The following is a 27685-nucleotide window of genomic DNA, read 5'->3' on the forward strand; positions in this document are numbered from 1 at the left end:
TCAGCCAGTGTACTGCTGCTGGTAGCGCAGGTTGAGCTCCCGCAGCTCCCGTTCCCGAACCCGCCGCGACTTGTTGGATTTGGTGGAGCGGCTGGAGCGGGTGGACTGAGCAGACTTGGTGCTCTGGCAGCGGGAAGATGCCCTCTTGAGAAGGTTCTGTGAGATGGAGCGGTGCAGGTTCTTCATGGAGGAAGAGGCTGCCATGCTGACCACCCACGGGTGCTTCAGGGCCTGGAGGGCTGTCATCCTGTCACTGGGGTCCACCGTGAGCAGACGGTCAATGAAATCCTTGGCCAGGTTGGACACACTGGGCCAGGGCTGAAATACAAAAGAGAAGGTTAGAATGAAACATACCAGCACAGCTTCGCTGGTTCATTAATTCCTCCCATCCCCGACAGAGTGCTTCGAGGCATTTTCCTTCTTCCATTCTCTCCTTCATTCTCAAATCTTCCAAGTTGTAACCAATGGTGTCTGCCCAAGGAGAATGAGACACAATTACTTCCAGAGACTCTTAGGGGGAAAGGCCAAATACATGGGAAATGTCTGCACGTACATAGGTGCAGTGTGGACCCCTTCAGTAGCTGGGCTCAGGCACAATTCCAGGTCAGGTGCTTTGTATCTGATGAAGCCGTCAGGTATTGATGTGTCTGATCAATCTCATGATTGATGCACCAATCCTGAAACCATGACCAGGGAGATTTTTATGCCATGGTACTGGGTATCACTTGCATGTGGAAATTTAGGAGATGTCGCTACTGGTCAACCCTGGAACAGCTGGAAACAACCTGTAAAATGGTCTAAATATGTACAAATGTTAGAGATAAGGAATTTTCAGGAATGCTTACTAATGAAACAGGAAGAAAATTATTGACAAAATACTTATTTTAAAGAAACGAACCCAAAATAATTACTTAGTCCTGTAACTAATTCCTCCTATACCCCCCCAGTACACAGAACAGCTACCTGCCTACAGTTACGCATGCTGGAATTGTTGAATTTCTGACAAAATACTGTATTCACACTAATGCGGGAATATTTCCTCGAGCATGAGGTTAAGGCAAAGCTGTGGACAAAGCCAGGAAGAAAACCGTGGCAAAATCCACCTTAAGAGTGGCATGAGGAGGCAGTACAGACAGCATAAAAACCCCAAGTGCTGAATGGACCTGGGGAAGAGCAGGCTTCTGCCATCACCGAGTGCTGTGTGGGTCTCTCCCCTCCCGAACCCACCAATGCTGAATTTTTCAAGTACACAGCGAGCACATCACAAGCGGCACTAAAAAAAAAGCCTGAGCAGATTCATGCAATGAAGAGAAGATCTTGATACAATAATTAAGGTCGTGCACAAGCACATACGTGTAACCGAGTGGAAACAGCATGTGTGGTTACAAAAGAAAAGGGCTGCTATTGTGTGTCTTTCATTCATCTCTTTGTTTGGTGAGGAAGAAAAGAACCCAGCTATTTTAAAATTTGGGGTCCATCACCGTACAATCAGGTATAATGCCCTCTTCTTGTGAAAAACGTCTAAAAAAAGGTCCGTCCTGATTTTTTTTGAGGTCTGCAATTTATTGCTACCAAAAGCAATTTTCTCTTTCAAAGGACTCAAAGGCACCGGCAAGGAGTTAATCCACGGGAAGATTTGATGACGAAGGGCAGGATGCTCAGTTACGGTGCTGCTCCTGGCCCTGCACCGTGGACAGTCAATGGCTGGTCAGGGATGAGGAACTCCAGCTCTAGTGAGGGAAATGGCTCCTGGATGACCAGGGAACAGAAAGTCTCATTTTGTAAGCAATGACTAAACCAGTCTGGCTTAGTCAGCCCAGCTAAACTGGGGTCTACGGTCACTCTCGATAGCTATGCAAGAGAAGAGAGCGAAAATGATAGGAACTACTCGATGTAAAGAAAATGACATGAAGACAAAACTGTAAGTGCTCCTGAATGTGTTCAGGATAGAAAAGGAAATACCTCTACTGCCTGGAGCCAGAGTGCTCAGGAAGGAAGCACGGCCTTCTCCTGTGGATCAGACACCACTTCTGTGCTTGGAAACCATGTCCAAAATGCACTCCCTTCTACGTTTCCAGAATAAATTCAGTTAACAAAAAAATTCTTAACATTCAAGCTTTTCTGTCTACTGTTTTCAGATACAATTAGTTTGTCATGATCTGCCTTAAACCACTTTTCCTTAGCTGATGAAATCCAGGAGCTTGTTAGACAAAACAGGGCCAATCTTTGATCAGAGACTTGTTAAAGTGTTTGCTTACAGAGAGGATAAATAAACCAGCAAAAAATACTTTCAAATGTAGCAAAATCTACAATGAAGGTTACAAATGAACACACTGGTCTGTTTTGCAGATCTAAGGACACTTTGAAGAGCTCAGCCTTTCTGCTATTTATAACAGAACCAAAGAGCCAAATCTATCTTTGCCACAGGGAGCTATAAATCACATTGCAAGCCTACAGATTTCCTACCAGACTTTTGGAGAAGGTGCTTCCTCTGTTAACTAACAGCAAAGGGAACCAACACGCAGGGTTTAGCCTTTACGGACACAATCTCATGATCTCAGTACAGGGTTGTACTCCTGTAACTCCAGATCTCCAGTTACAGACGACCTTCGGGTGCTCTCTTTCGTAGATGGACGGATCCAAACAAAACCCAGCGACAAGAGGTTTTGCCTCCAGTCCTTGCTGGCCTTCAAAAACTTTTAAAAACCCTTATTTTTTGGTATGTTTTCTTTTAGACACATTCAAGTTATCAGCTATTCATACAGTTCAAATCACTAATTCACTGTTACCTGTCTACACCCCACTGACCTCCAATCACTTCTTTCCTTGTCCTCCTAGCAGAGAGCTCAGCCCGTTCTGTTTCCTTCATAGAGGACGCATTTTCCACTCTCCAAATAATGCTAAGACACGTCTAAGCTAACACTATGTCTATCCAATTTACTGACTTTATCTCAAAGTGGTATTAAATGCCAGTGACAATTCTACTCTCCTTGCAATGCCAACTTCAAGAACTCTTTATTACCACCTCCATTGCTGTTAGCAGCAATTGAGATGCCTTAAATAACTTGAAACAGCTTTTGTCCTACTCAGATGGAGAAAACATTCACATGACTCCAACCTTACTGTTTTTCCTGGGGTATTTCTTTCTGTCTGTCTAAAATCTTTTACCTTTTTGAACACTGATACATAGAGATACAATTGTGCCAGGATCTCCATCTCTCTTTTCTACCTGAATCCAAAGGGATGCAAGACAAGAGATGCATTCAAATGAGAAATACCCAAGGACTGACAGAGCAATACTGTTCTTGGAAATACATCTCAGGGACATGCAGGAGGGCATGATTTCCTCTTGCAGATGTTAGCAACTGCGCAGATCTGGAACCTCAGGCAACCTAAGAGCTATTTTGCCATTCAAATGCATTCAAACTTCAATCGATAGCTGCCAACACAGAGCAGGAGATTCGCGTGGGTGAAACAGGAACAATGTCACCTCAAACATCTAAGGTCGTATTAAAAGATGGCAAACGTGGTAATTTAGAATTTGAAGAAATCCATGAAGAACATTTCAGTCTGCAGACCTAGAAACTGTAAACACGTCTCCAGCCTAAGCCTTGAGAAGCCTGTTCAGTGCACCAGCCCAGTTTAATGAAACCTAAAGAAGAACAAATTCCAAACAAAAGCACATTGGATTTCTCATTATTCCAATTACTCTAGTTTCACCACAAATGTTGAATATGGAGTACTTGCAATTAGATTTTTCTTCTGGTCAGCAAACACAGATCAGTTTATTGATCTGTTTGTGCAGCTGGAGGTTTCATTTGCTGCACCACATGCATCTTTGGTTTTATTTCACTGAAACCTTTTCTTTAAAAACAAGTAAGGCTACATTCTACTGAAGCACTGAGTGGAATGAATTTAGCAGTTTTCAACCCCAGTCCCTGGAGAAATGCATCCACTCCCCAGAAACCTTGCATCAGTTGGCAAAACAGCAGCTTTAACTCAGCAAAACCCCAGGAAGGCTCCCGATGGACGATGCGAGGCAGCGGCAGGAGTTGGTGTGAGAGCTGGGGAAGGTCGATGCTGGTGTTTGGGAACACCAAGAAGGACATGGGTGCAGGACACGGGGTGCAGGACTGAAGCGACTTAGAGGAGACTTTGTCCCTCTGCTTCCCTGAGGAGAAACAGAGAATGGCTTGGGAGGAAGATGCTCCCATTGCGTGGACATGAAACATTGCATCGGCTAAACCCCATCAGAGAGCGTTGCCTTTACTCTCACAGCTGCAATGACAAATTCCTCTCTTTTGTTAATTCTCTCTGTTAACGTTTCTGCTGGGGTTTTCAGCCGCTGCTCTTTGGCGTGAGTCACCAGATGGCCGCAGGAGCACCTCCATCAGCCCAAGTGAGCAAAGAGCACAGGGTCCAGAATTAGCAGCACTTCAACTAAGCACAAAACCCGTGCCACCGTCTGTGTCTGTGAGATGGCCTCAATGACAATGGGAGAAACTCCAACAGCGGACATCCATAGCTCTGGTCCCTCAGGAATGACAGCTGCTGCTCCCAGGCTGCACCAGCGTTTCCTACAAGAGCATCTCCTGAACTTCTACACTGGATAAAACACCAGGCGCATCACCCATCTGCAGCTTCAGCCCTGCTAGATAATAAACCTGGAGGAAAGCGGCCCCGTTTACAAAGCCTTAAAGAGCTCTCAAGTGTGCTATGTTTTATTCAGGCTCCGAGTCTGGAGGAGAAGGAAAAGCGAGAGATTCTCCTTTGAGTGTCACTCGGGCTTGGTGATTGCGTGCAGTGCCGGGACCTCGGTGATTGAATCCCAAAAGCTACGGAGGCGCCGTCCACACTGGCACACGGAGAACAAACAGCGCGTGGGATGCAGGGCTTGCAAGAGCTACTTTCCATCCTGTAAACACACCTGGCCATGCCACTGCTTGGAACCGTGTATGTGTCCTTAATATACATCTCCACTCTGTGTTTGCTGACTGCTGCTCTTTGCAATCCCATTGAAGACATTTGGACCACTAAAAACCATTAACAAGAAAGTCAGTTTGGATGCAAATGCCAGTCAGATATCACAAATATGAACAGGAAAGGCATTTTTTCACAAAAATCACTCAATCTAACAGGTGTGTACGGCACTGAAGGCAGGGCCCTTCACCTATCATTTTCCGGAGTAGCTGCACCTTAAAATTCAGATGTCTTTGGCAGACAAGTGGTGTGCTGTTAGTTTTAAAAACTGAAACAAAGGTCCTCCTTTGCACCACATCATTTATGCAAGAGCAGGGTCCATTTCACGAGGCACCTGAACAGTAAAATCCGCACCGCTGCAGAAGAAGCCTTGGCAAAAATCAGCATTAATGTGGTATTGGGCAAGGACGCAACTCACCCCCGGCTGCTGGCCAGAGGCTGACAGTTTTTGGAGCGTTAACGCAGCTGTTTTGTCATATTTAGGAGGTTCCCGCGTGACTTTAGAAAATGGCAAGTGTGAACTCGGCAGAAGCAGGTTGGGGACAGCAACTTCACGTGGCGAAGCCGCCCAGGACTGCCCGGGGCTCTGGTGAAGCCAGGCGCGCACAGCCCAGGGCACCATTCAGCCCACGAGCAGTTGCAAAGAGGTGATCAAAACCAACCGGTTCAAAAGGGCTGGAACAGAAAGTTTCCAGTGAAAAGACGCAATGTGCACTGAAGTCTGCGCAGGACGGATTCCCAAGCATTCAGCATTAATTTGTTGATGTGGGGAGGAGGAATAAAGGAAGGATGAAAGAGGGAAATACAACAGCCCTTTAATAATCCACAGCATTATAAGTATGCGCAGCCATCTGGTGCTGTGAACTTCTATAACCCAGCTTTTCGAATGGAAATAGCCAGCCGATTTTCCCTCTGCAAGCACTGAGTATTCAGCTACAATCACGCAGTAAAATTACAGCTACAAAAACAATAAACACAAAGCTTTCCTCTGCAGCCAGGGATGGCTCTTCTAACGGTAATGCCCAGGGAAACAACTGGCATGTTAAATTGGGGTAATACCATATTTTAGCTTGGATCGCTTCACATCCATCTCTTAAAAATATGTCAGCAAGTTACACTGAGACACAGGGGACTTCAACCACTACCTTGGTGGAGAAATTGTATGGTGAGAAAGCTGAGAGTCAGGAGCCCTGGACTCAGAAGAACACAGGTGAAAAGATGAGATCATTGAGTGCAGACTACTGGAGACTGCCATCAAAAGGGCAAGCAGGAAAAGCGGTCAGAAATTTCCAAAAGTATTGCTGCAGCATCAGCTCACAACAGTACTTGCAGTAATAAAATGGGGAAATACCTTTCCCAATCTGTTCCTAACACCTGGGTATCCTGACATCTTCAGTGCTTTTATTCTCAAAAGGAAAACTCGAAACTTATCTGAACGATGTTCTCTCACTCTGAATTACTCTCTGAAGAGATGCACTGGTTGAGAACTGGAACTGAAGCTAATACGTGTTTTTATGCACCAATCTGGAGTAACAGTTTAACCAAGAAATGGTCCCCGACAGGGAGGAAGACTCTTCCCCTGGGAGGAAGAATATCTTTTATTGCAGTGATTGGAGCAGCAGGGGGGATGAACAGACAAGCTCACAACCTTCCACGGACACACACCGCCCCTCCTGCAGGCTTCAAGCTGTTCATGGACAAGCCCTGGGTGCTTACAAGAGAACAAACAAGGGGGAGTAAATCCTAAGGCAGTTTTAACCTCCGCGAGCCCCAGCACCAAGCGCAGGTCACAGACCAGGAGCTGTGCCAAAAACAGCAGTGCCCAGGCTCCAGCAGAAGAGCAGCATCACCCCGCTGCCCGCCTTGACTTTCTTTGCTTCGTCTTTCAATTTTAATCAGAATCTGACCCAGAGGAGGTGAAAGGCCCCTTCTTCCATCCACGCATCATCTAAAAGCCCAGGTTTAGGTATCTATGTGCTTTCCAATTTAGGCTGGTATGGCCCAGTCGAATGACAACCCTGCTTCTCTCCCAGAAAGCAGCATCCTGGGTAGGCAAGGTAGATACAAACGATTGCTGCTTTGAAAATTTTAAAGGTCATAAAACATCAGGAGGCGCTAGAAGTGGGTTTGCTTGGTCTAACACACCTCAGTCCTGGGTGGCTGCTTTACAGTGGTCTTTCCTGGCACAACCTGGGAAGTTTTTGTTAGAACCAACTGCTCTGGATCCCACTCTGCCACATTTCTCCTTGGTATCTTCTCAGCCTCTTCCAGCAACTCAGTGAAGGAGACAGAGATCCTGCTCACCAACCAAGATTGTCATTGAGATTGCACCAAACTGCATATACACAAGAAGGAAAAAAGTAAGCAGCAAACATCCTTAGCTTACACATACCTAATTCTGCAGCTATAATCTTACACCAATGTGATTTTTTTTCCTGTTATGTCCTACCCTGTTGTTTCCTACATTGTTTTTTTTCCCCCAAAGAGATCAGAGGTTTTCAGTTTGCTATGTGGAATCCCTCAGTTGAAGGAGGATGTGGAGAAGATGCGGGTGAGGGCTGCCACGATGGCCAGAGGTCTGTGGCACAGAGGAGGGGTGGAAGGAGCCAAGTTAGTTCAGTTTGGCAAAGAGAAGTCTAAGGGCAACCGAAGAGAAGATTACACTCATTTGAAAGTAGTCACAAGGATTACAGAGCCACACAGCAGGTCCAAATGATACAAGGGGCAATAGCCAGAAGCTGCACCGAGGAAGGTTCATATCAGGAAATACTGAGCAGGGAAATAAGGGTGGTGCAGCCCTGGAAAACGTCATCAGAGAGATGTGGGATCTCCATCCTTGAAGTCGTTCCAGACTCAGGAAGACAAAGTCCAGGCCAACCTGATGAAGTATTTGCAATAGTCCCATCTCAAGCTGAATGGGATTAGATGCCTCCAAAAGGTCTCTTGTAACCGGTTTCTATGATTCTAGTGTGTGTGTCACATTATCTCGTCCTCCCTGTCCCCTGCCAGTACTGGCACTGTCCCTCCATGGCAGCAGCACGTACGTCCTCCTCCCTGCACACACCACTGCCCAGGCTCCAGCCCACGCTTAACGGGGTCAAGCGTGCCCCGAGTGGTTCAGAAATAAACATGTGCTGACCGGCTCTGCGGATAAATTAGGACTGATATTTAATTACCTTTCCTGCAGCAAGGATGTGAGTTTAGTTCTCTCTCCTACCGAGCCACTGACTATCATAAAATTCACAGAAAGTCCAGGCCTTTGAATTCTCCACATTGCTCAAACTAGGCTGAGACTGGCCTTAGAAGTAAAGCAGTTAACCATGGGAGACTGAAGACAGACAGCACAGTTCCATCAACTTTGCTTCCCAGGGAAACTGGGATAAAAACAGGACCGCAACAGGCACCCAGGGATCATCAGATCCATCCCACAGCCCCCAAAGGATCCACCGCAGATGCATCATTCCTGACAGATGACTGCCTAACTTCTTCTTCGAGACAGCTTCAGCAATCCTCCGGGCAGTTTTTTTTAGGAGGAGACACCAGTGTTATAAAAGGTCTGATGTGAATCTTTCCAAGAGCAATTTAAGGCTCTTGTTTGCCATAATCTGGAAAAGAGATTATTCCTTTCCCTCTTCAAAGCAGCCTTTTGCATATTTGCAAACTGCTATGACAACACCTTCTTTAGGCCAAACAGCCAGAAATGTTTCAATCTTCCGGAGACTGTGGTTTTTTTGGCTCACGGTTGTTTTTGTTGATCTCCTGTCAAGTCTCTCTGCTTGGCCTGCGGTGTTTTTGAAGTCTGCTGCCCAGAAGTGTCGGAGCTTCGGCTTGGCACGCTGCATCAGCCACTAAAGGCAGCAGGATTGCGCCACACGCAGCCTCTCGCTTGGTTCATCCACCCCAGCGCGTTCGTCTTTTCCCACAAGCATGATACTGCTGCCTCGTGCAATAGTTTGTGATTCATGCGCAGATCCTTTTCTGAGAAGTCGACACCTCCTAATCTTCTGTTCTTCACCTATTTTTGCGCACAAACTTACTCTTTATTTTTAAAAAAATTTGCACCTGCTATTGAATTGCTCAAATTTGTTAGGGCCATCTGGAATTCAATGTGCTTTGCAGCCTTTCCAACTCAATGTCATCTGCAAATGTAATGAACCTACACACCCTCCACTCATCTGGACTGGTGAATAAATACCACTGGGCCTTTGGCAATTTCTATAGAACCACAGTCACTACGTACCCTACTTTGTTGATGAGCCACCGGCAAGTAAATGCCAATTTTAACACAAGAGGTTTGGGGAAATACAAGATTTGGTCCCCACGCTCTCCCTGCTTCACCTGTGGCAGATTTTGAAAGCGCCTCACAGCAGAATGTGCCTGCTGGTACCTGTCCCAAAAAAGACCAGAGAACATCATTTTCCTAGCTTCCAGGCAAAGCAGTTTTGCTCAGCATGAAGGGCAGTTGAGGACAAAACGATATTCAGCAGTAAATGGGAAAGCATAACTTTTCCCAGTGCCAAACCTCCTCTCCCAAAGCACTTCTCACCCATTGACACAGAAGATGCAGAGGATGGGTGAGGCTGCTTGCCCAGGGAGAAGAGAAGGCTCCCTGCTTCCAGAACCACAGAATCAGGAAAACACAAAATACAATAATGGTTTTAAGCATGCTTTTGAAGAGGATGATGAGGAACACTTCAAGTCCTGCCTCTCCTCTGCCTGCAGACGTGGTTAATTCACCATCCCATTAGGTAGGGTTATCGCACTCATTGATGGGATTTACCCACAAAGACTATTTGGCAGCTCCACGTCCCTGGCACACATTCAGTGCACACCGAAGGTTTCCAAAGCAAAGCTGCATTTCCAAACAGGGATTTTCCAGGGACCACGGAACACTTTCATGCAATACCTAAAGATATCAATGTCAGAGCCACCCTCGCCAAGCCCCTGAGCCAAACACTGGAGGTACAGGAACTCCTATGAGTTTTAGAAGATGAGTATGCCATGAAATGGTTTTACATGCTCATCCAAGACCCATGCTAGTTTTCCTTAATTTTTTCAAAATCAGCCTCTTGAGCAAAATGGTAGCTTAAGAATGTCACCAAGAATTCCTGAAGCTTGTAAAGCTAAAAGCAAATGAAAAAAAAGCCATGGAGGACCAAGTGGAAAGAGATAATGACCTATTAGAGAGCAGCGTAGGGGAAAGGGACCTGGGTGTCCTGGTGGCCAGCAGGATGACCATGAGCCAGCACTGTGCCCTTGTGGCATCCTGGGGTGTATGAGAAGCGGTGGTTGTAGGTCGAGAGAGGTTCTCCTTCCCCTCTCCTCTGCCCTGGTGAGACCGCATCTGGAATATTGTGTCCAGTTCTGGGCCCCTCAGTTCAAGAAGGACAGGGAACTGCTGGAGAGAGTCCAGCGTAGGGCTACAAAGATGATCAAGGGAGTGGAGCATCTCCCTTATGAGGAGCAGCTGAGGGAGCTGGGGCTCTTTAGGTTGCAGAAGAGGAGACTGAGGGGAGACCTCATTCATGTTTATAAATATTTAAAGGGTGAGTGTCACGAGGATGGAGCCAGGCTCTTCTTGGTGACAAACAATGATAGGACAAGGGGTAATGGGCACAAACTGGAACACAGGAGGTTCCACTTAAATTCGAGAAGAAACTTCTTCTCAGTGAGGGTAACAGAGCACTGGACCAGGCTGCCCAGAGAGGTTGTGGAGTCTCCTTCTCTGGAGACATTCAAAACCCGCCTGGACGCCTTCCTGTGCAACCTCATCTGGGTGTTCCTGCTCCGGCAGGGGGATTGGACTGGATGAGCTTTTGAGGTCCCTTCCAATCCCTAACGTTCTGTGATTCTGTGATAAGAAACTGTAACTCAGGCATTCCTATCAGCGTCTGATACAACAGTATATAACAGCCCTTTGAGTCAGCCCAGCCATTACAAGAAACCTTTCTTATGCCTGAGCTACATAACCATTCTCAAAATGATCAGACTGTGAAAGAATCCCTTAGAAATTACTCTTCAGACACAGACAAGGTGTAATGCAAATACTTTCCTTCTCAGACAGCTCAATTCTACCTTTTGCTAGGCACAAAATCAAACTCTTTGGTTAATCCAAGCGCCTGAAATGCTGGGTGCACCTGATGTGTGGGGTGTATTGCGCTGATGGACGAGCACAAGCTACAGACACACAGCCAGGCATACGTCCACACCAGAAAAGGACACGGTAAACAGCGGGTATCTCTTCACAGCCACCACCAGAACGTTCAGCGTGGCTCCACTTCACCAGTCAACGCTAATCGGGTGTATTAGTGAAAGCTCAGTTTTCAGGAAAATCCATAAAAGCATCCACTTAAACAACAAACGTATTGGAAAACACACCTGGGATTCATCTCAGCACTCAGGCGGGGCAGCAGGAGGGCGAGAAGGGAGAGAACAGAAGAGCCCTGAGCTCACGCTCCAAAACAAGGGACTCTGCTGCCCCGTGGCTGGTTTGAGCCACCCCTTCCAGCCCAAAATGAACCGAGTTCCCTTGTGTCCAGCAGCCTGAAAGCTTCAATTGCAACCATGGCAGATGTAGGGATTTCTGGGATTAGAAAAGGAGACTAGAGAGAAAACGCTGGGCCCAGGAAGCATCTTTTTAGCCATCCAACTCAGTACCAACAGAAGCTCCTCAAAGCAGTTTTTGTAGCTGAAGAGAGATCTTAATTACCTGAAATCAAAATCTGGGCTCCCTACCTATGCCATGTATGCTGGTTCCTGCTAAGGGAGTCCCAAGTTTTGGTCAGAGGGAATCCGAAACATCTTCCAACATCAGGTTGTTCCAAAAATACCTGGTCCACCTGCCTCTCTGTAAGGCAGGGTCAGTTACAGGCCATGCAATGATTTGCAGCAAGGTGTGTGACCACAGCCCTTCTTTGCAGAGCTCCGTTTTGACTAATCAACATCAGGGCTGTACCCAGCTCAAGGCCATCTCCAGAGCTGTTGTATTTAGAAGAGGCCAGGTTTGCAGAGATCACCTCCCAGAGCCCGTAGAGCTGCAGTGAGCACTTTCTCTTTCTCCCTCCCTTGGTCTTGTACAGAAACTCAACTTTTCTACTGCATTCACTGGTGGAAATACAAGAAGGCAGCAAGGTGTTACCAATCCTCCTGCATCCTCACTGCAATGCAGCCCATTTACAAGCCCAAGTGAAACACCAGATGCAGATGCAATAGCAAGGTCAAGCACAAACCCAACCTCCCAGTGAGCGGTTTCTTGCAGACCACAGCTCTTTCACTGCAGAACTGACATATCCCCGCTCGCCGAACCTTGGTCCTAAGCAGCAGCACGTCTTGCTACTCAGAATATACCTCCACTAAGGTATCAGAAAATACAAAACATCTGAGCCACAGGCAGCAAGCAAAGGATTAAGTCAGGCAAAGGTAAAAGAGGAAACTGCCCAGTTTTAGGGAACTGTAAAGGAGTCAAAGACATCAATGGCAGCTGATTGCCCAAATCCTTTCTGTTAACAATGTATACACTGCACAGAGGAGCTTAACATCCTTTTTCTAGCCTACCAATGTCCCTTTATCCCTACATTCCTAATTCTGTAGAAATACTATTTCACCATTAACAGGATTTTATAGGGCCCAGAGATACAGAAATGAAAATATAATACATCAAATCACAGCACTATCGCAAGTCCTTTTCCCTTGGACATGGCTCCTGCCTTCCTCCATCCTTACCATTACAATGTGCTGTTCGCTGTGCACCACCTTCACAAACCCAGTCACTGACCCAAAACTCTTAACCAAAGTGCTCAGCTGCTGCCCTTCACACCCTGCCTTGAACCCATGGGTGCCACTGATACGGAGAGCAGCCCTAGGGACATGGAGTTGTGAATGAAATTATTGGTGAAAAACACATTCCTCTTCTCCACGGAGACTCACTCCCTGCTTACTTTATTTCCAGGGGCTTTGAGGCTTAGACAGATTTTCTTCCCTGGTCTCTTCCGCTCAACACACCAAAATAAATCGAAGAATTGCAGCATAAACTGGATACCACAGTGAAGCATGGGGTGTTTCCTCCTCATTGTTTCAACAGATGCTTCCACCTGCAGAAACCACAAAACCAAACTAAGGGAACACGGAGCCCACTCACCTGCCACAAGGCACAGGATCAGAAAATTCACTGACCTGACGACATGCACAATTCTGTGCAATATAAACTCTTAATGAGGTGTTGCAGGTTGTAGCTGTATGGAAATGAAAGATACATGCGGAGAAAGATCAACCCCTCTCCTTGCTTACCCTGCTTAACCTTCAAAAAAAAACCTCAAAAAGCAGCCAATGCGAAGGGGAATTAATTTTTTAAATGCATATATAGTGGTTTTGAAGCCCTTTTACTGGAAAAGGTGTTTCTTTACTTGTAAATAAAGTGTTTTCCAATACAGCATACTAAAGTTTTGCGGAAGCCTGGTCACTGACACATGCAGGAAGCTGAAGGATATTCCAGGTTTTAACTGAATTTATCGTGTTTCAGAGAGCCCAAGATGCCCTCTCCGGCAGCAGGAGCGAGCTGGACAAACACTTCAACTCTCAGGTACGTATGGAGCAACGCAAACCCACCGATACTCACACCCACGAAGCAGATGCATTAAAAGAAAAGAAAGAGCAGAAGCTAAGAGAAGTACATTTATCCGGCTGCCCCGGTGTTTTGTGCCAGGTTAGGACAGGCACACTTTCATCCCGCTCGAGTGTTTCAGCTCTTCAAAGCAGAGCGTAGTGCCCTTTTCAGCAGAGAGCCATCCGACTGCATCTCGCCAACACTCTTGTTGCTCTGCTTAAAAATCACCCATTCTCACAGCCATATGAAATGCAAAAAGCACATTCCTCTGTAAATGGATATTTTTTTTCCTTTTCCAGGCAAAGGGCTTGGTGATACATATAAAATCCAACTCTTCCTTACATGGAAAAAAAAAAAATCTGTAATTCTCAGAAAAAATGTACGCATTTCTCTAACAACAGGAGTACTGTAAAACACCTCCATGTGATGTGTCTCACAGGAAAAGAAAAGAAGCAGTTGCTATAAGTAAAAAAACCTCTTTTGTTCCCCAAGATTAAAATGTGTTCTGAGAGACTTGTATGATCATGCAAATGAAGACTGCAAATGTGGTTTAAAGCCTTGCCTTCAACTGCCCTGTGCCTGTTTTCCTCGTTATGCTGTTTTTCAACAGCTTGGGATGCTAAGACTGCAGAAAGACTTAAAAATTGACCACCCTGCTGCTTTGAAATCTCTTCTCTCTTCTGGCAGGAAGATCAGAGGCCAAGGTGGTGACCGTGTCTTGTGAAAGCCTCTAACAGGTCTAAAGCCCAACTGGCACAGGCTGGGAGGGCACCACCATGGGTCAGTGCGACCAGACGGGGTCCCCATGAGCGAGGGGTCCCCAAGAGGGAGGTCCCCACAGCAGCTGGACCCTCCCAGGCACTGAAGCCAATGGAGAACGCTTCCAGGAGATGGAAGTGGCTTTGCAAGGAGCTGCTCTTAGAGCAAAGGGTAGCACTGTGGAAAGGCAGATCTTCAACAAATGGCACACATACGAGCTTTCCTGGCCTCTTGTAGATACATGGCTTTAGCTCCTGTATTAAAAAAAATACATAGAACCAATGGGAACATTAGAGGGCAGTGGTGCTTCTCTGATCCTGGCATTTTTTTCAATCTGCTTTGAATGTTCTCCACAAAACACTCCAGTCCAAGCTGGGGGAAGCCAGGCTGCCTTACTGACCGTACTGACCAGGGTTTTCCCCCTTTCAAGGCAGTTGCTACCATATAACCAATTTAATTAGCATACAGCATCTTACACAAAGCTTTATGATGTATAACAAAGCTCTAATTATGAACTGCAGGAAAAAACCTGGACAAATTCCTGGGGCAAACAAAGCATAAAATAGAAAATAAATCTAATACACTATGAGTACACTTGATTTTTTTTCCAAATTTGTATTTTTTTCTAGAGCAGTTATACTTCTAGTCATCAAAACAACAAAAGATGGTTTGGTTTTTAATTATAGGCATCTGTCATTAATTCTGAGTGACCAGAAGTCCAAACACACAGGAGCCATTCCTGGACTGGCAGCCAGGCAAAACTTGCTGGTTTTAAAAAGCCACAGACGAAACTGGAGAATGTTTGTCCTGTACTCACTGAACTCTCCTGCAAAGCACCAGGGATTGTGCAGAGATGTTTTCTGTGATGTGCAAGTACAGGTTTTTTTTCCTCTCCTACAGGAAATCAGTTTCTATGCTAAAATACAAGTATGCAAAATACAAAGTTGGTTTGTTGTATTTTTCCTGTGGATCTCTGCCACTACACATTTCCATCTGCAACTTTTAGGGGAAGGAAGTTACCAGGAATAATTGATGTTTCTTTTTACTGCTTTTACCTTTTTTAGAACAAATCCTCATGATGCAATCACTGATCGGTCCCTGTGGAGAGGGACAGGTGATTCAGTAACCAGTTCCCAACTGAGTCAGAAGGAGCGCTACCCTATTCTCTCTCAGGAAGTTGAATAAATGCAGGGAATTAATATTAAAAGTTGACAGGACTGTCATCTGTCTCCTCCATTACGTGTTGCAAGGGATTTGAGGGGTTACAACTCCTCCACAGTCTTTTAACCAGGCTCTGCAATGAGGACAATTACACCACTTTGGAAACACTCTGCAGAAGTACGGACGTATTTCGACTAAGGACTCATCCTGGAAGCGCCCATCAGCTGGTTTGACATTGCCTTTTGTATTTTTATCTAACAGCTCAGGCACTCGGTTTGTTTGCTAATGCACTCCTCATTCTTCCTGCTTCTGGTATCAGCTGCGGGCAGGGAAAGCTGCCTGGGAGGGAAGTGGTTTGTTTCTTTACTTGCATGGACCGAGTTAGTTATCACGGGAACACCATTCATGCTACTCCACTCATCTACTTGGGTGATCTGTTTTTCATGTAATTAAGTGCATTCTTCTAGCTTGAATCTATCCATAGCAGTATTTGCAGAGTTTACTCAGTATCTGCATTTAACTCAGTGCTTTCAACTCCACGCTAGGGCAGACGATCTTTAAGATGCTAAATGCTCAAGAAGAGAAATGAGAGATGTCATGCACATACAATCTGCTTGTTAAGCCTCACCTATGGTTCTGCTCTGAAGCCATTTGAGCTGCAAATCTATCTTCACCATTAAAATTTTTAGTTCTTGGTTGCTTTTGACCAAGAGTTGGAGGAGCTGTTGATGTGCAGGACTGGCACCCAGACAAACCTCAGGTAGCTGGAGGAACGGGATTGAAGTACCTCTGCCAGTACTGTCAGGGCAGTTAGTGGGGACGACGCCACACCAGAGGTCTCATTGATGCTCAGTGAAAAGGCAAGTGGTGACTATCAATCTGCAACCAGGTAAATTCTGTCTGGATGTAAGGAAAAAACACGGTTCCACTGGAGTGACCCAGCCTCATGGCAGGGCCCAAAGAGGTGGTGACATCTCCATCCTTGTAAACTTTCAAGGCTTGAGTGAACAAGTTGCCAAGCAACCCCATCTAGCTCTAAATTTAGCCCTGCTCCGAACAGGGGTTCGGAGAACCAGAGACTTCCCGAGGTCACTTTGTGCCTAAATCTTGCTATAATATTAGGTTCAGTGGTGTGCATTGCAACACTGCACTGCAGGAAGCCAGACCAACTGCTTGTGGATGCTGTCCAGACTGGCACTTGCCGGTCTGTTGCAAAACAAAAAGCAGAACCAATTCATAAACACCACCAATTTCTTCATGAAAATGTACTGGGTTTTCTGTGAGGGGTTTTTGGTTGTGTCTTTGGTAACGGGGGAAGGGCTGTCGAGATGGCCCTTTAAGAAGCTACCTGAAAAGCTCCCCCTTTTCCTTTGTCAGACCCACCTCTGACCAGGGCCAAGCCAATCAGCGCCCCTGCGAATTCATGGATTTAAGGGGGGTTCAGGGCATGCTTCTTTCTCTCTCTGGCACCAGCCCTGACCAGCGCGGCCCCAGGTGCGGGTGGCGCAGCCTCAGCCTTACCTGACTGGGCTTGGCCGGCCCCGACCACAGCTTAAGCTTAAGCCCCACTGCAGCTCACCCCGAAACAAAAGAGAGAGAGAGCCAGGAACTCCAGAACCATCAGGAGAGACCTGCAGTGGAGAAAGGAGTGGGGCCTGAGGAGAACAACTTTGAAGAACACCAAGGTCTGTTTGGAGGAAAGAAAGGAGAGAGAGGAGGAGGAGGACGCAGAGCCCAGGTTTTCCCTTTGCAACCCATGGCAAGAGCCGGGTCGACTGGTCGTGTGTGAGGAAACTGTGACCATGGGCAGACTCAGATTGGACTTTTGCCCCCTATGGAAAGGGGGCCATGGAAGCAGAGAGAGAGAGGCTGGGCTGAGTTTGGCAGGAAGACCGACTGCAAACGCCCACTCCCATCCCCCTGCGCCTCAAGGCAAAGGGGGAGGGGGAAGGTGAAGGAACCGGGAACAAAAGCTGAGCCTGGGAAGAAGGGAGGGGTGGGGGAAGGTGTTTTGATTTTAAGACCTGGTTGTATCTCCCATTGTTCTACTCTGATGTTGGTAACAAATTAAAATTGTTTTGTTTTTTATTCCTTATGATGAGTCTGTCTTTTGCCTGTGACCTGTTTAAGTGGTGAGAAGCCCTCCCAGTCCTTATTTTGACTGGCCCTTTTTTGGGGCATCGTGGTGCTCAGTTATGCACTGGGCCTAAACCACGACAATGAAGATATCACAAATACTGGCATTTACATTTAGAAACAGGTGCTCTTTATTTGACTTGACAGAACTCCAAAAGGTGCCGTCACTATAAAAATGCTATAAAGTTGTTATGTCTGCTACTTTTACGTGCATCACAGTTCTTTTTCCATGTATATGAATAAGCCTCCAGTCTTGTTGGTTGCCCTAGGAAGCTGCCATGCCTGTCAGAGGCAGACTAACGCACCACCGCCCTCCCTTTCAGCACTGTGATCTTCACGAACAAGCAGCCACAGAGCAGGTGAACCGAGGCTGCAAAGAAGCCCAGGTATAAAGCATAGGTAACCCAAATAAAGAGATGGGGAATAAGAAATCTGGGTAGATGCAGCCAATGAAACAAACTAGACAAAAAATGTGCAGCAGAGATCTGTGTGTGTGAGAACAGAGCAAGAATGTACTCGTCAGTCAGGAGAAAGGGATGCTGCAAAGGTTCAAACTCCAAATAAGAGCCTGGTTGAAGGGTTGGCTGCGTAGACAGGGAGAAAAGGCCAGTTTTTAAAGCAAGCCTTAAAAATTGGTCTTTAGTGAAGACCCACAAGAATCCTCAGTTTGAAGGAGATGTTTCCAAATGTGTGAAAGGCGCTCATGTTTCTGAAACTACAGAAGGACTTATATGCCACATGAAGTCTTTGGGGAAAGGCACCGCACACTCATGGGATCAGGAAGAATTGCTAAAACACTTAAACACGGGGCTTCGGCATCCCCCAAATTGCTGTCACCCTTGCACATCTGACAGCAATACGGGAAGACAGCAGCTTGGGATTGCCAAGAAAATAAGTAAGCAAAACCCTAAACAGCAAAACTAAGTGGCAAGGGGAGCTGTCAAAGAATGAAGCCATCACATTAAGGCCACTAGGGAGCAAGGCAGCTGGGCAGGACGACGAGATAGGCTCTGTGTTCATGCTTCAAATCTGAGTCACTGAACAGAGAAGGGCAGAGTCAGACATACAATGCAATTCACGCCACCTTTTCCTTTACAGATGTGTAACATCAAGGCAGCCTCATTTCTCCCAAGGAAAAAAAAAATCTGCAGAAGAAGGGAAAATTAAACTGATTTTACTACCTGCAAAATGTACTTTTTATTACTAAGTCTGTGCATGTTGCCTGCTTTTTCACCCATCTACTGGGGAACTCCAGCACCAGGTCATAATTATAGAGCTCAAGAACATTTCCATTTAATAGGAAATGTTTATCCTCCTCACTTTTTACATGTTTAGCCTTTCCAAAGAAGGATTATACAGCAAGCAGAATTAGCCTGTGGGAGTTGACAGGCCATGGGATTGATTTCTGATTCTCAAACCCAGTTGAAATAATGCTGCCTCCAAACCCCAGCCTAAAACCACACGAGACGTGTGGTTCCTGCTCCATCAACGTCTGATGGGACGACTGCACCCCCAGCACACAGGCAGGTGCCCCAAATCCTGCACCCACCACCTGGGAGCGCTGTCTGCTCTGCAGGCTGCCCCTTACTCAGCTCAGTAACTTCTGGGAGTGGATGATGCCCCCAGGTGAGAGATGAGATGAGAGATGGAAATAGCGAGCACCTCTGACAGGACTGATGGTTGCTGGATCTAAGATCTTGCTAGTCCGGTGTGGCGTCTCCAACACCAGCCGACAGCAGATAGAGGGAGAACCCAAGAAAACAGCCCCTACGTTGCAATTAACAAACCCCATACTCTCACGCCTCAAAAATTTGTGGCCTAGGGACCTCTTTATCCATAGGTAGGATTCTTTAATATCATTCTCTCCATGGATTAATCTTCCATGAATTAATTCAGTTGCTCTTTTAACTCAAACTTCTAAGGTCCACAGCAGCCTGCGTCCAGGAAGTCCACAGCCCTTGTTTTCACTGTCTGAACAGCTCTATTATCTGCTTTTGGGCAGAAGGGAGCAGGTCCTTCAAACTTCCCTGGTTTCTCCTTCTCTATGGAACTGACCACGTCTCTCAACTTCATGCCTATCTTCAGCAAACAGCTGATCCATGCGAAGGCCACTACATTACAGCTGCCAAGTTTCCTCGAGAGCCCTTGGTGAGGAACTTTAATAAGCATCACCGGAAAAATTGAAGCCACACAAAACCAGCTCATCTCTTTGCACGGCTGTTAAGGTCCTTGCAGAGCTCCTATAGAATTGCAATGCCCAACTTCCTCCATATCTCAAATAAGTTTCTCCTTGTGTCACATTTATGCACTAGAACGATTATTTAGAACGAGCTTTTTTGGTTTAAGCTGATTAAGAGATGTTCCCACACCAGCACCCACCAACCTCACCCACAGTGAACATACCACAAAAAGCTGTTTTATGAGTCGGAAAATGGACCACAAGGGACAATTATTTGCCCAGAGCAGATATCAAAACTGGAACAATCCATACACCTTAGCTCGGTTTCCCAATTTAACCGTAACATATATTATCTTCCACTTCTTCCAGCTAGTTTCCCAGGTGTGTAAAGCAACATAAAAGTATTGGTATTCAACAGAAGGACAAGCTTTGAAACAGAACCAGAGCAAGCTTGTGCTACCAGGATAACAATGGTCCCATGTTCATTTCTGCACTTTCAAATTCAAAGGAAACTGTGAATGAAATTCCAGCTTTATTCCTCAGACAACTTTTTAAGCTACAAAGAGATCCCCAGATATCAGTTTAATCCCTAATATTTCAATTAAAATATTGCCAAATCTTCTTTCTAGTGAGTTCTAACAAAACAAGTGAACAAGAACAGCTTTGTAGCAGGCTACATCAAATGCAGTCTCAATAGCCTGCGTAACCCTTACTTGGAGATGCTCAGAAAAAAAGCCAGCCAAGTTACAAAGCCAGCTTTTTTTCGCTCCTCACCTTACCCATTACTCCAAGCAGTTCAGAAAGTGCAGAAAAAGGCACAAGAGCAAATCAGAGCAGTGATGTCAGCAGCACCTGAATAACCTATTATGGGAGACCTCTCCTATTGATCTGCTAATAGCCTCTTCAAACAGACCTCACGCTCCAGGAACAGCAGAGCTGTGGTAAGAGGGTCCCAGGCAGAAAGCAGTAACATCAGCTGGACGTGAGCTCACTTGTTTTTCGAGAAGATGGAGCTGCTTCTCAGGTCAGCATGCACCTTGGCTTTTATTCCTCTCTCAATACAGCTTTGTCCTCTCTGACCAGGGTTTGAGGCCAGACCTTTCAAAAAGTGGGGTTCTCAGCAAACTCACAGCACTGCTGCTGTGTGACATGGTACTGCAATACGGTTTGGGAGACGGCTCCCTCCTTCCCCACGGAAACTTGTCTGAGCCGCACAGCTCAAGCTATCGGTGCTGGGCACTTCACTTTGCAGGCTTCTTTTAACATTTCCTCTTCCATTTCACATCTTCAAAGTGCACATTACAGAGAAGAAAAGCAGTCATTCCCATGAAATCTCTGCTGCTGCATCTACCTGAGACAGGCACTTTCTGCAACACAGTTAAGTATCACGCTCAATCTTGTTCCAAATAAACCAGGACTTACAGTTCCTGCCATTTCCCTTAGTCTGATGAACTTGTCAACAACCTCATTTCTGACATCTTCCCACTTCCTCCAGTGTAACACAAAAAGAGAAGAGCAATTTTCTGTGAACATCAGAAATCTGGAAGCATTTAGAAGTCCAGAAGATAGCCTTAAGAAAGCTAGCGAGGTTGTGGGAAACATGCCAGACACCTCTAAATCTCTGGCTTACTTTGTTTCCACCTAGAATTTATTCAGAGTGGGCATTTCGTTACTGCATCTCCTGCCAATACCTGGCTACAGTCAAACATGCCTGCAATTTAGGGATATAGGCTTAATTACACTGGTAAAGTAAAGCATTCATTTTTTTCTGGCTCTGAAAGAACAGAGAGCATCTGGGCAAAATATACCGGCTACTGCCTGACACATATCTGCTTTCCAAGCAGTAAAACAGCTACAGCTTTCCCAAACCACCACTCATGTCACACACGGGATATGTGACAGCCTCCTAAAGTACGTAATTTGTGGTGGGATAACAAGTATAACGCTTCAGCCTTGTGCACTGGCACTTCCAAAATATAGAGTAATGCTTCCTCTATGGCACACGTGCTACCTTTGTGTATGTGACCTACACGCCCCAGTCACAATAAAGTCCCAAAATTTCTCAAGCTACTTCAGCTCGGGCACAAGGACCAGAGGACATCAAAGTAAATTACCCCAGAGAAGACCGAGTGCAGCTGCTCTCCATTCACTCTCCTTATTCTGCCCGTGGCTGGACTGAGTTCAGTCAGAGCCCTCCCTCAAACACTTATTTTTTGAGGAAGGACCCAAGCTTGTTCACCAATTGTTCAAATGGAAGCCAGCCCACACCTTTGGTTATTCACGCTGCCCTTCTTCACATGCTTTTCAGTTCTGTATTTCCTCCCCAGAGGAAGCAGAACCGCACTCAATACTGAAGTGCAGGTACGGGACAGGCATGGCAGGGCAAGGACACCTGCAGCAGTAACGCTAATTCCTAATTAAATTCTAATCAAATTATGATTAGAAGTGTTTAACCTCAAACTGTTTCTTCTGAGGAGCAAGAAGCACCTTCAGGGCCCACCATCATTTCCAGAAAATTCAAACTGCCCATTTTCCCATGGGACCAGTTCAAGTTTGTCCACACCAAACATCAGCCCATTTATCACACGGTCTCTCACTACTTCCTCAGCTCTGTTTTTAAGCTCAACAGCTCAGTATCATCTGCATCATTTACTGGGTGCCAAACCTGTATTCCACCATTTCCACACATTTCACACTAACAGGCAGAATCTGTCCTGGATATCATGCTAAACTTAATTGAAAAGTCTGCAAAAATGTAAAACCAGCAAGTGACAAAGATGAATGGCAGTCACAAAATTCGGTGTCACTCAACACAAGCTCACACACTGGCGGATGGAGACATCAGAGGGACTGCACCGAATTATACAGACACCATGACATCCCCAAATCAGCTATTAACACCTAGGGAACCTCTTGGAGCCATGGCGGAGCACTCTACACCATCAGCCAAATGCTCAGAGGTGTCAAAGAAACAAAACCAGTAACAGAAACCCTATGGGAAAAAGTAGTGAAGGGAGAGAGACCTTGAGAGAGAACCACAGAGCCACAGTGCTCACCTATCGCCACGTCTCAAAGATTACAAGTAGCCTAGATAAGGATAACAGCAAAAATCAGCTCTATGGAATACATATATCAATAATAGGTATTCATTCCACAGGAGGTACTAAACACAGACAGATCTTCAGCCTCAAAACAAAGTCTAAAGAAGTACAAAGACAACTGGCAGGCAGACACAGAAAAGTTACTCACTAGTTGCTCAAGTAAAGGGGATTGAGGAGACGTATATCGGAAATTACCAGTTAAATGAGCAGAAGTAAAAAAACACTAAGTGAAGGGAACAGCTTTTCCATGTGTTTCAATAAACTATGGAACTCATTATCACAACATGTTAGAGAGATTAAGCGATTAAGAAGCAAACTCATAGTCAACAGCCTCCCTGACCTTCTGGCACCTCGAGGCATGGGGCAGAACAGGGGAATCAAAAAAATCTGCATTAGGATAACACGACTGCATTCTTAAAACTCCACAACTGGGTAAGAAACCATATTAACACAGCAAATTAACACAAAGAAGCCGAGGCTGCCAAAGTCAGCTGAAGCTTGGAGTTCAAGGGAGCCACTGATAGGATACTTCTGGCAAGAAACCCATCAAGTACTGTGGTTTCTGAAGGAAGTAACACACTTGGCTCAGAAAGTGCCAAACTTGGGGGTCTATGACTCCTCACGTTTTTGCCTGCTCGCATACCAGGGACTTCTTGGAGGAGCGCTCACAGCAAGAATGAACAAAGGTGTCAAATCTGGGCTCTCCTCAGCAGCCTCCTATGCTGATGCCGACATTCCTCAGCTCCATTTAACTCGGATATTCCGACTACTAACACAAGCTGGCCTGACAGCTTTAAAGTATAAAAGACTTACACCTCTGAAAATACTTCAGAGAGCAATTTTAATTTTCTTTTTTTAAACGCAATCCTAAGGAAGCTTAATATGTTTAAAAACTTCACATGTTACAAGAACGATCATTAATTTATTCTGGTTTTTTTGACAGTTACTTTACTGTCATTTCAGAATCAAACTTAGCCACCCATGGATAATTTCCCAGTGGGCTTCATGTCACAAAGTCATGGAGTTCAGGAATCTAAACACTCTCCTATTGAAGAGGAAGAGGTTATAAAAGCTTATTTTTTAAGTATTTCCAGTGAGGGATATAGGCAGAAAAGCAACTTGCAAACTATGCTGGCTCAGGAGCCGGCTGGTAGTCAAGATGTCCCACCAGGACCAGAAGCAAGGCAGCAGGAACTGTGCCAGCACCCAGCCACTCTGTGGACTCATGGGAGTATGGGAGGGTAGGGGTATCCATCTTCTGCCTAAAATCTATCCCCCAAGGTTCCTCTTTCCATAGCTATCTAAGCAAACTATCCTGTAATTCTCAGTTTTGTCACATAATAAGCTCAGAGACAATGAAGAGCAATTTCAGAAATGCTCACTTCTCCAGATCTGAGAAGCAAGCACCCCTTTGCCATAACCTTGCCTTTCAGCACAGGTATTTTTCAGACTACACTTGGATTTGTGTCAGAAATCACACCAGGTACACACACACCACATTTCAAACACTTTCCCTGGCATGAGTTTCAACAGTGATGAGTCGAACAGCAGTTTACCAGAGCTGGGGTCTCCCCAGCTACAAACCCACAAGCATCCTGGTTGTGTCAACGCCTCCAGTTCTGCCCTACAGGAAGAGACCTCTCCTTTCTTCAGACACACAGGTTTTAAAGCCGCTCACTATGCTGCACTGGAGGCAGTTTTGGAAAGCATTTTCAAAGCCAGAATCACAGATTATTAATTTTTAACCCTGATAATGTTACCACCCTGCACAGGACAGCCAGCTTCTGGTCATCACAAAGACCCACCTACAGAGAGCTTCTCCTTTGACTTCTCGTCACCGCAGCTCTAGGCACACTCACCTCGCCTGAGTAACTGTACTTTCCTTTCAGGATCTGGCGATACAAGCGGGTGCGGTTGTCATCCTCAAAGGGCATAGTGCCGCTCAGGAGAATGTAGGAGATGACCCCCAGCGCCCACATGTCCACAGAGTTCGTGTACGGTTTCCTGACCAGGATCTCGGGAGCGATGTACTCTGGGGTCCCGCATGTGGTTTTCATCAGGCAGTCATCTCCCTTCTTCCGAGCGCTTGCCAGCCCGAAGTCCGTAATCATGATTTTGGAATCTGTTCCCGGATGGTAGTACAGCAGATTCTCTGGTTTCAAGTCCCGGTGTGTGATACCCAGCGTGTGCAGGTACTTCACACCATCTAACACCATCTGCAGCACGCGCGTAGCGTCCCTCTCGGTGAAGGAACCTTTAGCGATGATTCGATCAAACAGTTCTCCTCCGGTCGCCAACTCCATCACCATGTACACACGGTCCTGGGTCTCAAACACCTCAATAAGCTGGATGATATTGGTGTGCCGGACCCGCCGCAGCACACTCAGCTCCGACTCACACACCTCCCTCCCCTCCCGGTATTTGGTCTCTATCATCTTGATGGCGTAGGGCTGCTTGGTAGCCTTGTGCTCCACCCGTACGACGCGGCTGAAGCTCCCTCTCCCGATCAGGGCTTTAATGTCGTACTTGGCCGTCACTCTGGGGTCAAATTTGGCGCGGTATTTAGCCACTTTGTTCTTGCGGGGCTCGGGTTGGTCCACGTGGGCGGGCAGGTGGTTCCCAGGATAGGGGTTAGGGTGACGTGGAGGTGAGGGAGAGCCGGCTTTGATGACAGTCCCACAGTCATCTTTGATGAAATGCTTGTATATGTCGCTGTGGCCTGTGTAAGGCTCGACTTTCTTAACCAGGTCTAGCTGCACATCTTTGGGGGGCTCGGGAAGCACTTTGCTTGTCCCACAGCCCATCACGGACTGGTGTTAATTCCTTATCAAGGCATTTTCCCAGGGCAGCAGCAGCAGCAACCACATCCAGAGCAAGGCCCACATCTGAACCTTGGGAAGAGAATGAGAAGAAACAGATCAATAGGAATCAAGGTGGCAAAGATTCAAATGAAGGTGAGGGGAAAGTAATAATGCCATGTTACTGTGAACTAAGAATCTGGGATTTTCACTGTACTTTACTACAGAGCATGCTCAGTGCTCTGCTGCTTTCACAAGCTACTGAAGATAGTGCCTATAAAACACAGTCAGAACAGATGCCCATGAAAATTGCACAGTAGATCATTTTATTAAGCTTATTTTCTTTACTGCTCTCAGCTGAGCACTGAATCGCAGCGTCACAGAATGGCTGAGGTTGGAAGAGACCTCAGGAGGTCTCCTTGTCCAGCCCCAATTGATTAAATAAAATTATGGAAAACACTCGACTCTTTCCTTGATTTGATTTTAATTAATCTGCTCAGTTTTGTAAGACAACAGCCACTCCTGACGGTGTCTGAGCCTTTGCAGAAGGCTACAGAAATGCCGTTAGCCTTGAAGTGTAATTGCACGCCTTACCATCACCGAGCGTATCTTTACTCATTCACCACCTCTCCAAGCAACCACTCAGCACAAACAGGAGAACAGGAACCTTGGGTGGCCTTCCATTGGGAGAATTACATGGAGAAACAAGAAATGTTCTAGAGGGACACCCAGAAGCAGTTCAGACTCCACATCCAATCTGGAAAGAAAACAAGGCTTTAGTTAAGATTCAATTTTAAAATCAGAAACCAGCAAAATAACTTCTCAGGAAAGACCTCCTGGCAGTACCGCAAAGTTAAGCACACCAACCACGCACAAACGTGCCTATACTAAGGTGCAAGCAGAAATAAAACCCCACTTCATAGAAAGCTTAACTGACTTTCATCAAGAGCTGTCCTGTAACTGGGCATTCATTCAGATTAAAGCATGATGACGAAAAATAAAATACTATAGCGAGTCCTCAATAAGGCCTCCCAGAGAGTTTTTCCCAGCATTATTGTACCTTAGGGCATATTAAGTTAACAGAGAAATGGAATGAGGGCATCCACAAACAGAGTAATTCTACACACAGGAGATGGATCAAACACTGAGCTTGAAAACATCAGTGCGAGTGGAAACGCTCCTGTGTTATAACCACCACGAGCTCAGGAGAAGGAACAAACGCATTAGAGAAATGTTCCCTTTGAGCAGGAAATCACCTACCTGGGAGGGGTCAAACCATTTGAGAAAGGACAGCACACCTGAGCTACAGTTATAAGAGGTGAACAGGAACATCAGGTTTATGCTTTCACGTCTACCCACTTCTTTTCCTGGACACCCAGCACCAGTTTTGCTCTGCAGGGCAACACCTCAACTCCTGCTGATTCAGAAGCATCCTCCACTTCTCTTAAAAAAACCAGGGCCTGAATGGTTTAATACTGAGGGTCTGTCTGTGGACAGACTGACTAACCCACCCGATGCCTAGCAGGCGCTCCACCACCGAACATCTCAGGACTCAAAGCTGTTTAATTCCACTTTTCTACTAGATGTCACCAAGGAAATCTGAAGACACCAGCTCTTAACTGTGTCAAGAAACACTCACACACAGCAACCTCGAAATCACACCTAGGCCAATGCAGCGTTTCTGACAGGGCCTTGCCTTCAGTTTCACTAATAAACCTCAAGCACGTCTGACATGACCCTGGTCTCACCAGTGGCCTGGCTGGCAGGGTCACCCTTTCTGGAGGTTTCTGAGGGGAAATCCGGGGCTGGAGCTGCTGCAGCACTGCGGGCAGCTGTGCCGGAGCTGGTGGCAGGCCAGGGTCGGGCGAACCAACCGGGATTTCCGTAACTCTGATTGTTTTTCACAACTTAGCCCAGACCGGACCGTTTTTCCCAATCCCTTTCAGGGAGGGGGCCCAGGGCCGGGTCG

General features: G+C 46.2%; 1 protein-coding gene across 1 annotated transcript; it reads right to left on the bottom strand.

Annotated features, from left to right (window-relative positions):
- PSKH1 (protein serine kinase H1) lies at positions 1–26475 on the bottom strand. Its single transcript, XM_010178997.1, has 3 exons — positions 26311–26475; positions 24778–25809; positions 1–318 (listed from the first exon to the last, which is right to left on the bottom strand). The coding sequence occupies exons 2-3, from the start codon at positions 25720–25722 to the stop codon at positions 1–3; spliced, it is 1263 nt and encodes a 420-aa protein (XP_010177299.1). The 5' UTR covers positions 25723–25809; positions 26311–26475.
- Positions 26476–27685: the final 1210 nt, after the last annotated feature.

The sequence above is a fragment of the Mesitornis unicolor genome, unplaced genomic scaffold (genome assembly GCF_000695765.1).
Source record: "Mesitornis unicolor isolate BGI_N332 unplaced genomic scaffold, ASM69576v1 scaffold46322, whole genome shotgun sequence".
Lineage (NCBI taxonomy): Eukaryota > Metazoa > Chordata > Aves > Mesitornithiformes > Mesitornithidae > Mesitornis > Mesitornis unicolor.

Coding starts and splice junctions, on each gene's coding strand:
- PSKH1 (XM_010178997.1), bottom strand. CDS start 25,722: ATGGGCTGTGGGACAAGCAAAGTGCTTCCCGAGCCCCCCAAAGATGTG. Junction 319..24,777: donor AGTACAGTTACTCAGGCGAG/GTGAGTGTGCCT, acceptor TTTGTATTTCAG/CCCTGGCCCAGTGTGTCCAA.